General features: G+C 40.6%; 2 protein-coding genes across 8 annotated transcripts in view; both read left to right on the forward strand.

Annotated features, from left to right (window-relative positions):
• Nucleotides 1-4,562, forward strand: part of adkb (adenosine kinase b) — a 162,137-nt gene extending 157,575 nt beyond the window's left edge. For all 3 annotated transcript variants that reach the window (XM_034707955.1, XM_034707956.1, XM_034707957.1), the window contains 2 exons: nt 2,994-3,080; nt 3,386-4,562. In XM_034707955.1, coding sequence (XP_034563846.1) covers nt 2,994-3,080; nt 3,386-3,510 — 212 coding nt within the window. In that variant the 3' untranslated portion in view covers nt 3,511-4,562. The remainder of the gene's footprint in view (nt 1-2,993; nt 3,081-3,385) is intronic.
• Nucleotides 4,563-6,999: 2,437 nt separating this feature from the next.
• kat6b (K(lysine) acetyltransferase 6B) overlaps nt 7,000-12,932 on the forward strand; it is a 31,241-nt gene continuing 25,308 nt past the window's right edge. For 2 of the 5 annotated variants that reach the window (XM_034707248.1, XM_034707251.1), the window contains exons 1-2: nt 7,000-7,295; nt 9,327-10,175. In XM_034707248.1, coding sequence (XP_034563139.1) covers nt 9,558-10,175 — 618 coding nt within the window. In that variant the 5' untranslated portion in view covers nt 7,000-7,295; nt 9,327-9,557. Of the gene's footprint in view, nt 7,296-8,417; nt 8,640-9,326; nt 10,176-12,932 lie in introns of those variants that run through there. The other 3 variants (XM_034707252.1, XM_034707250.1, XM_034707249.1) reach the window with 3 other exon arrangements.

Raw genomic sequence — 12,932 nt, forward strand, 5'->3', positions numbered from 1 at the left:
TCCAAATTCCAAAAGCTGTGAAATCAGGAGCCATTGCTAACAGTAGGAAAAAGGACCTGTTTGGTAAAAATGCTCAGATAATTCAAAAGAGTGAAGAAGAAGAAGAAGAAGAAGAAGAAGAAGTTCTGCCAAATTAATGTTTAAATACAATTTCATGTTCTCAACTGAATCTCAAAGGTGTACACCTAGAACTGTTAACTTGCATAATGTGAGACTGAGTATAAAAGGTTCTTCTGACACCTCCAGGTGTAGTGTAAATCCAAAAATGAGCATCTCTAAATGAGAGGTTACCTTATTTATGACTTGACTCCTCCTGTAAGTTACACACTGCAGTGTATAACCATTTGTTTAACTACCCCAAACATATTTACACACGTATTTCTAATTAATTTTTGGGCTCTAATGAACTGCAAAACCTGTTCCAAACAAGTGCAACGGTTTCTCGTTTAAATGCATCCGGTTTTATAGCTGCAAATGTGTATCCCAGTTAAGCACGACCACATCTAACGACTTGGGTTTCCTAACCGTGGAATCACCGACAAACTGTAATTTATTGTTAGCACATTTTCCACTGTGGTTAATCTTTTCAAGAGGGAGGAGGACTCTCAAGCTTCGTCTGTGGCATTAATTAAGTAAAGTCGTTATGCTGCTAATTAGCAGATCCTAAAAGGATTCTTGTCTTATTGTAATTTATTATCAGAGCTACAATCACCTGCTTCCTTTTAAAGAGAAAATGTGTCATTATAAAAACACAAGCTATCTCGTGAACTGATCCATCTTCAGTCTCTGACCTGTGAAACAATCACATTCTGCTTTGTAAGATGTCATTTTGAAAACACAGCTTGATGAGTTTATCTCATAGTTAGGGTATTACAGTAATTTCCTCAACATCATGTGTTGAGCATATGCTAAGCTACAGGTTGTGTATCTTTCGCCCTGTAGAACAAGGACAGAAACGAATGAATTAATAAATGAATAAGCATGTCATATCTGACGCCCAGATATTCTGTGAGCCGTTGTTAGATTAGCAGGGAGCCTCATTAAACAACTTTTATGTAGTTTTTTTTATCTCATGTTCTCCTTAAACTCCAACCTTTTTCTCTCTATAAGAGGTCTGTCAGCCTCCTCGTGTTCCTTTTATCCACATGTCAGTCTTTTGTCTCCTGCACCTTTTTGAGGGTTCACGTCGGCACCAGAGCCCTCGGATTGTTTGAAGATTGTGTGTGTGTTTTAGATTGTTCTGACATAAGTTGCTGATTTAATGTCACTCTACACCTCCAGACTTTGTCATCTGGCAGATTTTTGTTTCTTTTTTTTTTTACCCCACTCCTCTCCTTTAAACTGGAAGTCCCTTTGAAGTACATATGCTACTGATAATTGAAGCAATATAATTCAATATAATGGTTTCCGTTTTGAACTGAAAGTACTCACAGCAACTATTGTTGCATTCTTTTTAATTTATCAGAGCACTCGCCTCAAGCGTTGAGAAATGTTAAGATTTTTTTCATTTAATCATCTGTTGCTTTTGGACTATTTAGTCCAGCCACTGCAGAACATTAGTTTAAAGACAGAAGTTTTCTTCCTTATTTACCAGAGAAGAGCAATTTTCATTGTCATATATTTATATAAATGTTTATAAAAGATATTCAAACAGTTTCACCTTGGGCATTTGAACATAGTGACAAGCATTATTCACTGTCAGACTAAGAAAGCTGAATGATTTTCCTTGAGACATTTAGATGAATACGTTTTTGGTGTCCAAAGACTTACCAGTAGCTCTCTTGCTCTGTTCTGAGCTAAAGCTAATGTCAGTATGATAAGATGCTCACAGTAGCATTACTGGCATGCTAGCAGTGCATGTCGAGCCAGATTAAAGTTTATCATACACAGCATTTAGCTTACTAAGTAACCATGCTAACAGTTGCTAAGCACTGTAAATATTACAATTGATTGAGCTACATTGTTAATGTGGCTAATGGTGTTCAAATACTAGTAATCTTTTGAGACATTGAAAAATGTTGAGACATTTAGTAACCTTGCGTGTTTCTTCACTGACATGTATATATCATAGACTGTATAAAATATGGACGTAGTATCCGTGACGTCACCCATCTGTTCCTGAGCGCTGTTTTGAAGCCAATCGATGGCGGCAGCCATATTGGAAATGCGGAACTCAACCAGGCAGAGTGTGATGTAAAGGGGCGGGGTTTGAGGCTCTTAGCCAACAGCTATGTGTTCCTGCCTGGGAGTCAAGTCAGTCATGTCTTAATCTTAATATCTTCTGAACCATCGCGTTAGAAAAACATTCACCCCCCGTACAGTGTGTGCCGATAGAGAAATTAGCTACATAGACCCAAGCCGTTTTTTGAACCAGGCTGTAAACATGTTTATTAATGCTGCAAAGATCGTCTTTTTTGAATTCATGTCTATGTGGTTTCCGGTGTTTCTGCAGCCAGCGTCAAGCGGATTCTCGATGAATCTGCAGTTTATAACACTTCTGCATGAGCTTCATATTTTGAGACCGGAGGTTGCTGCTTGGTATATATTGAATTACTGTTTGAGTTTCAAACTTGTAAAAGTAAAGCGATCCAAACTTTAAAGCTCCTGTGAGGAACTTACTGTTTGTCTGTTTTGGCGCCCCCTCTGGACAAAGTGGTACCTCGTATTGATTTTGTCTGGTACAAGTGAAAGTTATGGGGTTTTTTGTCAAAAAGTCTTATCCTGCTGTCTTTTAAAAATGAAATGTATCTCTCACTGTGAATATTTGCTTTTATATATGCACTGCAGCACATAATCTATTCAACAAGTCATTAATTAGCCAAAGACATGATGCTAATCAGTGCTAAAACTAAATGTTTAGCTGTGTCATAATCATAACAAAGCCTTGACTGATGTTTTATAATACACATTTAAAATAAACTGGTCATGATAATATAGTTTCAAAGCAGTGGTGTTGAACTTTAACTAAGATCCTTCCTGTGTCTTGATCACAGGTGAGAGGGTGACCATGTTCCCAGTTTTGGACATCGACCAGAACGCCATTGTGGACACCAACGGAGCAGGAGATGCCTTTGTGGGAGGTAGGGAAAATGAAAATCATCTACTACACAGCTTGATTTCTATGTACATTCCCAATTAACCTTTGATACTGGCCAACTATGTACCACAGTATCACCTCCAGATTATATGAGCATGACATTTAGCCCGCTGTTTTTACCTCGTATGAGCTTATCAAGGCACTGCATGGTACTTTCTGCATTTAGGTCCATGTTCAGGATGAAATATGTTTTTTTCCATTTTCAGAGACCATCAGCATTGGGCTAACTGAATGCCCCCAAAAACAAGTGATAGTTACAGGTTGACCTCTGCTCTTCTGTCTACCCAGGATTCCTCTCTGCATTGGTCCAAGAGCAAGCATTGGAGGAGTGTATCCGGGCCGGGCACTATGCTGCAAACGTGATCATCAGACGAGTTGGATGCACCTTCCCAGAGAAGCCAGACTTTCAGTGATGCATTCGACTATGCACATTTTTCCAAAAGATACTTGTATATGTATGCTTCAGGAATTTATGTACATTGTTTTCTATTTACAGTAACTGACTACAAGGGACTTAATGCTGTAGCTTGACTATTTAATCAAGCTTAAAAATAAGCAGATGTTTTAATATATTTCAATCACTATACTACTTTACAACATTGGTTAACATTTTTAAGTAAGTAATGTGCATCTTAAGTATCATATACTGAACACCTGTAGGCATATGGGGTAGCATAATGTTTCAAAATGCATCACCACTTGTGTGTAACTTTCTCCATTATTGGTCCTTATGTTTTTTATGTTTCTACTCAGGATCTCAACTACAGAGCTTAACACTCCAGTTCTGTCTCTTCATTGCTCTTAAACTTTTCTAGAAGTAGTTTAAAAATGGAATATGTTGTGTGTTTCTGTTGTTTTGCAAAGCAATATTAATTTAGGTTTGGACCAGGGGTGGAGAAGTACATTATCCTGCAGGATAAATACAAAAAGTTTGTTTTTTGTGCTCTTAAGTGAAGGACGGCTGCTGTGGTCAGCTTTCGATTCGCAGAAGTTACAATCGATTTTTAAAAGTGACCCAGAGTCACGGCCCCAAAACTTCCATAGCAACTTTTCAAAACATTCCTACTGCACAATTTAATTCTCTGCTTTCTATTACTATCTTCCAACCAATATCCCTCTGCTAAAAAACTGTTTATTATTCTTCTGCCATTAAAGCTCCCAAGCTACGACCAGGCATTTATTTGAGAAAGAAGTATTTGTTTTTGGAATGCAAACAATGTGTGCCGTCCTCCACAAAGCGCAAATCTACAAACTTTTCACAACAGTCTTTCAAGCCTGCAGGCACTGAGTGTTGTGATACTATATGCTAAGAAAAAGTTCATTTTCAGCTGAGTACTCCTTTAATATTCAGACTCTGTGGGAATAAGGGATGAGGCTCCATCACAGGGTAACCTTGCAACTTTATTGGGGAATTCTGGGAATAATCTCTTTGTTATAACACAAATAAAAAGAAAATCAAACACAACTAACCACACTGATCTTTTACCAAAACTGAGTTCAGATTCAATATCTGTTGTTTTTTTTTATTTAAAGTTTCTTTAACTACAAGCAGAACGGACAAGCAATATATTAACACTGAGCATTTGTATTTCCTCATTATTTAATCAGCCAGAGGCTCTCTCATGCTAATCACTTTTGGACAGCTCAACACTCTCCATTATAGAGGGGGCTTTGGGGGGCTTTTGGGGGCTGGGAGGCGAAGAGACCAGGACCAGCCTGGTGTCCTGGCTCCGCTCAGTCACCCCCACTCATGCCTAACTGGACTCTCGGGGTGTGGAGCTGCACTGCAGGGCTGCAGGAGATCATTTTTCTCAGTTAAGGGATTAGTGGTTGCTCTTCTTGGCGATCATTAGTGAGACCTGAAAATTAGGCTGATCCTTCGTAACCAGCTGTGCTGTCGCTGGGGGTTGGAGACGAGGATCAGAGGGAGGGCCCCCCTATCCCTAACCCACCCTCCCACCCGCACCCGCACCCCTCCTCCTCTCTCACTGACTGTGGGCCAGTGGAAGTGTTGGGCAGTGTCTCAAGTGTTTTGTAGAAAACAATTGAACGCTCATCTGTTCAAGGAAAGAAGTGTGATTGAGAATAACATTTTTGTTCCCCTAGAACAACCTGTTACATCATATTTTCTTTCATTTTCTCTGAATCCAGTTTTTACACTCACTGCACAAGAGCTCTGTTTCCTCTAATGAGGCGTAGTTTATGCATGTATGCTAATCGGGGGCGTCTAGGTGAAAACATTCTCCAGCCAAAATGTTATTAACAACTTTGAGACACTTTTTTTCATCAGCATTTTTTAAGGTTTCACACAGATGCGCTTTGAAAAGGACCACATTTCTGATTGGGCAAGATCACACTCCATGGCAGCTGGTTCATTTGCCTCTCAAGATGACAGATGGCAAAACACAAACACAAAAAAGAGGGAGCCATGATCAAGTAATGAGAATGCCTGCCACAATAAGGAAACTACTTTTCTAAATGTACTTTTCTTACTTTTCTGCTAAACTTTTGCTTTGCTAGGATGAATGCAGGAGGTGGAAAAAACAAACATTCAATCTGTGCATTTAATTAACTCTTTGTGACACTTTACTCTGTTTTTTAAACAAGGGAGCCCAAGGCGTCTTTAAAATATTTAATGCCGGTTTTATTGTGTTGCAGCAATCTACAAAAATCTCATATAATTTACTGCTCAGAGTTAAATGTGCTGTTAAAAAACTTTAAAGTGAGGCAGAGGTGATGAAAAACTTGACTTTGTGATAGCTGCCTTCTCAAAGTGAGTATATATTTTTCTGAATGCAGCTTAACTGGGGCCCTGGCCAGTGTTTTGCCCCGCAGATGGGCAGCAGTGTTTGTGAACACCAGTGTGGCAGTTGGCAGGGATTGAAGAGGGGGATGGGCAGATTGCAATGGCACATGCTCCAATTCAAATTATCCCTGGACCCATGCAGCAGTGGAGGACCTGCTGGGGCCCAGGGTGGCATTCATTATAACCAGACCCAGGCAGGTTTTGGTCAGACACCAGCCGTAAACGCATCAAATCGTAACCACCCTTTTATTCTCATTTCACCTGCTTATGCTAAAATGTGCAACAGTGCCTCGAACACTTTATCTAAACATATTTGCTGATAATTCTCAGTCGCTGAATTGCAATAAATGTCAAGGATTGAATAGTAACAAGATGCTGAATGACATAAACACTGTGAATGGAGCAAAAGCATACAGGTAAATAGAAAATATCAATGAGAGCATCTGATGAACATAATGACAGGACTATTAACACATGAATTAAAATGAAGGCAAATCAAATTACACATAAAATGTCTTTTTTATGGGGGTTAAATGTTTTTATTTGAGGTCTCTATAAAGCTTCCTGTACAGTGTGAGCATGTGTTTATAATCTGATGGGAAGTTACCAATTATCTCTCTAATTACATCTGTATTACCGCATGAAAAATGAGCTTTCTGGCATTTCTAATGCTGCTAAAGGAGTTAAGCGAGGGGAGAGAGCACAAAATCAAAAGACTGAAAATTTAATGATCTACATTATTGCTAACAACTATTGCTCTTCCTTGGGCATGGTGAAGTTAATTAGCAGATTATGGTGTTAGTGTATAATATCCCCTTACTGCCCTGGGTAATATTGGCCAACGCAGGGAAGAGCTCATTTCAAAATATAAGTGTGGATTTATGTGTTTATGTCAAAATCAATCACGTTTGAGCGTATATCTAGTGCACATCAATGGAAGTTAAAAATGCCCACAGGGAATACATGTTAATAGGGGTGTTATGGCATAAAAGTGTTATGAGACTGATCTACAAATACTCTGAAGTGTAAAAATGTTCCTCCTGGCTCATCACTGGACATGTTGATGGAGGGGGGGGGGGAGTGAAATTGACAATATCATTGTAGGAGCGCACTAAAGGGGCGACGGTCCGCTCCACTACACTGAAGTAGGGATGTCTACAGTGGAAGAAGAAGAAGGGGGAGGGTACCACTTTGTCACAGGCTGCTATGTAGATTAACCTTTCAATTAGTTGTTATCAGGTCCTCTCCATGTCTCGGCGCAAGCTTTCCAGCCTTCGTTTTCAGAGATCAAATCCCACGAAATCGCTTCTTGGATATGTCGCTGCACATTTATCCTTCGACGTTTCCCCGATAATGAAGAGGAGTATCCGAGGGGGGGAAAACTTGGAAGAGGTAAACTACCAGCAAATATTTACGGTAGCCTGTGTTGCCCTCGATTTTTTTTTTTTTTAGCCCTTCTTGTAATATGTTCGTCCTTTGCATGAAACTTGCTTGTTAATTTATTGTGTCTTCTCGCCCACGGAGGCGACCACATTACATAGGTATGGTGTGTTTGTGTAACGTGAGGGGGGAAAACGAGCGTGAAAAACCCAAGGAGGCTGTGTATCATTTCCTTAATAAAATATGGAAAACGAAGAGCGGAGAAATGGAGAGCTAAAAGAAACTGGCGATACATAATTGAGAAGCGGTGATGAAGGAGCTACTCTTCAGCTGCTGTGTTAACTTGTATTCCCCGCTGGACATGTCTTTTCTCTCCGGGGCTCACTGTGTTTTCCCTCGTTGGAGATATTTGATAGTTAATGGTGATAAAAGAGGTCATGCCATCATTGCACAGCGCGACACGTTTATAATTCTGTTTGGCACACGTCGCGCAAGCAGAAAACCTACTTTTACGCATAAGGGGCTCATTTATTTAACGTCACATAGTTTAAATGTTAAATATCAGGAGAATTACAGCTCCTCTCGGGGAAATAATGAAAAGGGAGGAAGATAAAGAGGGGCAGGAAAGGCGATAGCTTATACATTTAGCCTGCAGGAGTCTTGAATTATATGCTTCTTAGACTTGATATGGGGAAAAAAATGTAATGTGTTCCACTTTAAGTCAGCAGTGGAAGCCTTTGCGGGTTTTATGCAAAGAAATGATAGATTTAACAAACAGCCAATTAAAGTCTAAAATGTTCCAAATCACTTTCAAGTGTAACCAACTGTTTCAAGGAGGAATCTAAGTAAAGGTGGCCCCGTGTTAAACGCTATGAAAACGAGCTTTAATATTAATACATTTCACCCCTACTCAGCCACTTTATGACTGTTTTAGTGTATTAATAAGTTAATTACATCCTGTCCTTGTGTTTAGGGGTGTTAGTTTAGATATTACGAGTGTTGGAGGTAAATGATATCAATTCATTACAGAAGGCACCTTAAGAGGCGGGTCAATTGAGTGAAGTGACAGATCATACAGCCAGTGCCGTGCCTCTTAGTGTGAGCTCATACATAAAGATTGACATGTGCTTTATCAAACCAGAAATCGGATCTTGTCTTTACAGCCAATATTGAAGTTGCTAGGGAGGGCACATTAGTGTAGGTAAGGTTTAATGAGACTCCATTGGATTGTAATCAGCGTCATGTCGGATTCATGTAAACTACAACATTGTAACAAAATGGCGACTGTTTAGGTGACATCAGTAATGCTGGCAACACTGTCATTTATCTGCTCAACTCAGCGGAACACAACTCTAGGTTTGTTACGTAGTTATTACCGGATTCTTCTCTCGGTTAAGGGATCCGTGGGTCTTTGGAAACGTGCCTTGAACGCGTAAAGGCAGCTGTCAGGAAGTGAGCATTGATTCTACATCTGTCATTACGCGCTGATCAGTTTGTCGTTGCGGACGTCGGACTGTCAAAAGTCTCGTGTGGAGAACTATAAACTTTACGCATGATGTCCCCTAGTGTGTTTTTAGACAGTTTATGTGTGTTTGACCCAAAATGTCACGGTGACATTTTGGGGAATTACGCGCTGCAGGAATAAATGTTAACTTGTATACGCGGGGGTTTTCATGTCGTGTGGGAATCTTAAACCAAACCTGTCCATAGGAGGTTGTTTAAACTTATTTTGAACTCGATAGAAGTTAACCTATCTTTGTGTTAAAAGTTGATACTTTATAGAATATTCCCCTTTGAAAGGGACATCTGGTTTGGTGTGTGAATTATGGTGTCAGACTATGGATTAAGTCACTCGAGTTTCTTCAGCAGCCATGACAGCTCCTGCATCTGTTTTTATCCATCACATTTTTAAAGTCCTGCATTCCTGTAGTGTAGCTTACAGGTATAACATGCTATCAGCTAGACTGTACAGTATAAGAGGAGGACTGTTGTATTTTATGAATGTATTTGACCATCTTTTTTCACTCTTTTTTTCCTTTGTAGATTTAATCTGGGATTAAAAATATAAAGCTCCAGGTCAGCTGGTGACTATCATTGTGGAATTTACTGGTGCCAACTTTTCCTGCGAGACACCAAGGATTCAGAAGAAGAATGTGGATGCTGGCATGGAACATAACTTTTTGACCTTATAAAGGATGTGGATGTACCCAGTCTTCAGAAGCAGAAAGGGGGAATCTGTATGGATCACATTTTTGTCGGTTTAATTCTTCAACCATGGTAAAACTTGCAAACCCTCTGTACACGGAGTGGATTCTTGAAGCAATACAGAAAATCAAAAGGCAGAAGCAGAGGCCCTCAGAGGAGAGGATCTGTCATGCGGTGGCCACATCGCATGGACTGGACAAGAAGACCGTCCTTGAGCAGTTGGAATTAAGTGTTCATGATGGCTCTATTCTCAAGGTTACAAATAAGGGGAGCGCCTCCTACAAGGACCCAGGAAATCCCGGGAGAGTTGGATCAATCCCGCCTGCAAACGTATCTGTGCCATCAAAGGAATCTATATGGAATTCAAGTGATCTGCGCCATATTGATTGGAATAAAATACTTAAGAGGGCCATAGAGGGCCTGGATGATACCCATGGCTCCTCGCTAAAGAACATCGAGAGGTATCTGAGAAACCAGGATGACCTCTCAAACGTGGTTGATAACCCTGCTTTCCGGCAGAGGTTAAGATTGGCGGCAAAGCGGTCGGTCAACAATGGGAGGTTGTTGAAAAATGGCCCTCGGTATAAGCTCAGCCATGGCAGCGTGGAGGGAAGGGGCGCCAGGTGTCCAAGTGCTTCCCCCTTGGTCCTGTCATCAGTGACACTCCTCCCACATGAGCGAGACCAGGTACACAAACCTTGGCCTCTGTTTTTTTTCCACACATGTCACTCCATAAGCTGCTGTGACCTTTTAAGGAACATCCTAATGAGCAGTATAGTAAAATCCCTGTCAAGATATTCTTATTTATGTGTTGACACAAACCGCCTCACCCTACTCTTACATGTTGTAAAGTTTTGTTTTGCAAGAACACATGATGCTTCGGGGATTTAGACTGTGGTAAAATTTCCATTATATCACTACAGAGGAGAATTGGTGAAACTTTGGGCCCACCACTAAGCACAAATAAGCTCAACAGAAATTTTATGATTGTGGTCTTAATCTTTGGGACTCTGGCTTGGCAGGTCAGCAACGACGCCATCTAGAGTGTGTCCTTTTGGGGCTTGTGTTTCTGCTGGTCTCCATAATAAGAGAGCTTGGATAATCAGAAAGTCATGCTGACAGTGTGTGGTAGGCAGTCTGCTGTAGGCTTCCCACAGGTTATGTAACTCGAGCCTAATGACCTTAAGGGATGTGGCTGGCTGTCTTTCGAGTGGCAGAGCATTAGTGAACAGATTTGGGATATTTTGTCGGCGATTTAAAGGGCCATGAGCATAAAACTAGTCTTTCTTAACAGTGCTGAGAAATGGCAGCTGAAGTATTTGTGGTAGGACATGTGACCTTTGTTCCCCACAGAGGAAATAAAGCCATGTAAACAAACTTCCAGGTTGCATTGTTTCCGCTGCACAGGAGTGGTTTATAGTTTGCAGAGATTGTTTTGTGCTTAGCTGAAACACATGCTGCTGGTAGACATCTGTGAAATGACAGCACTTATGTACTTGCAATTTTAAAACACTGTCAAACGCAGGGGAGTGTTTCATGCAAAATAGTTTCCATTGTGTGGCCTTAAAATGCTCCGTACAGTCATCTGGGTAGTTTGTTGTGAACCTTTTTTTTTTTTGCACATCATGTGTGCGTCGAGGGTTATCAAGATGAAGTGCGGTCTAATAGCTTATGCACAAGTCATGCAAGCTGAAGTGGCGAGCAGCATCAGGCTATAGAGATGTCACCCTGCTCCCCACTAGTTTCACAGTGAATAATCAGGAAGCGACACCTTGATACTGCAGCCACAACTGTGACTGTGTCTGTGGTCAGGCCAAAAGTGAAACTGAGAACTGTTTAGAGACACAGTGTCCTGCGAGTGGTTCTCATAGCTGAGGAGGGCCTGCCTGCTGTTTTCCATTTGGAACATTTCAGCCTATCGCTCGCGGCCTGATGACATCACCTAGCCCAGTCCAGGTTTACAGATCACTTCAAAGGATGAGACAGCTCGGCCTGTTCAAGTTGTTCAAGCACAAGTGTGTGTGTGTGTGTGTGTGTGTGTGTGTGTGTGTGTGCGTGTGTGTGTGTGCCGAGAATAAGAGATACTTTGAGGTAAAAAAGAGCAGTCTTGGTTTAGAGTTTATTAGATTCTAAAGAGACTCTGGCAGGAACAAAGGCAAGGAATGAGAGTTTTTTTTTTCTCCTGCTGCGTTATGCAACCACTTGAGCTCTCTCTCTCTCTCTCTCTCTCTCAGTCTCTCTCTCTTTTCCTCTCTCTCTCTATTGCTTTCTACCAGCAGTTTTCTAATAGGACCCCACCCCCTCACTCAGGACAGCCTGCTCTTTTGAAGCAGCATAATTTCCTGTAATGTACTTAATTTAGAATCCCCAAGTAAATCATCAGCGTCTCTTCAGCTGTGTTTGTTTCTCTATTTTTCACATATTTTGTGCTCTGCAGATTGCAAATTGCTGTTGGTTTTAATCACCAGGCCTGAGAATATTCCTGATGGAAATTAATTCTCCAGTTCCTGGATTAGACTTCATAGCTCAGTCAATGGAGACTTGTGTTATGAAGTGAATAATTATTAAACATTAAAAAAAAAAAAAAAAAAATGCCTATCAGCTCAGAGCATTTCATCATCAGCAGTATGCACAGACTGCATATTATCACTGATGTCTTATTAATCTCGGCTGTTTACATTAATTCTCCTTGCATGAATCTGTATTTCTGTTTCAGACAGCGTTTGTTGGCCCAAAATCTGAGTTTAAGGCTCTTAAGGAATTTGTTTACTCAGTGATTTCAGTCTGCCTCCTCAGGCAACATAATAGAAATGACACACATGCACTTTTTTTGCACACAAACAAGAAGCATAACTCCTAAAATTATCCCAGCATCGAGGGCTCATCTGCAAATGCTTTTGGATGCACTGTAAACCATTGCTAGGTGTCTTGTGATCAAGATGGGAAGCTAATATTTATACTATCTATTTAATGTCCTCTCTGAATGAATGTTATTGATCTTTGATGATATAATAACCAGACTTTAAGCAGTATGTGTGGTGCAAAACATTCAGTTTGTATAAGGAAGGAATATGCACGTTTAGTAGACTAAACATTGCCCTCACTAGTCGGCACCAGAACTACAAGTCAGTTTAACAAATTATTATGAATATTTTTATTATTGGACGCCTGAAATGCTAGTCATATGTTGTGTCTAAGCTGTTGCATAGCTACCATCTGGGGCTGCAGTTAATGGTGACAGCCATACTGCCATAATGCTCTACAACCTGGATGTAAATAAGCAGATGACAGATGGAACAGCATGGTTTGGCAGCATCACTGAACTAGAAATGGAGATGAAGCTGTATATAGGCTGTGTCTGGTTAAACTGGCATGTAACCACTTATCCAGAACGTTGTGTAAGCAGCACAGGCATGTGGACATTAACCTGCAAGGAAAACTGAA

Source organism: Notolabrus celidotus, chromosome 18 (assembly GCF_009762535.1).
Source record: "Notolabrus celidotus isolate fNotCel1 chromosome 18, fNotCel1.pri, whole genome shotgun sequence".
NCBI lineage: Eukaryota > Metazoa > Chordata > Actinopteri > Labriformes > Labridae > Notolabrus > Notolabrus celidotus.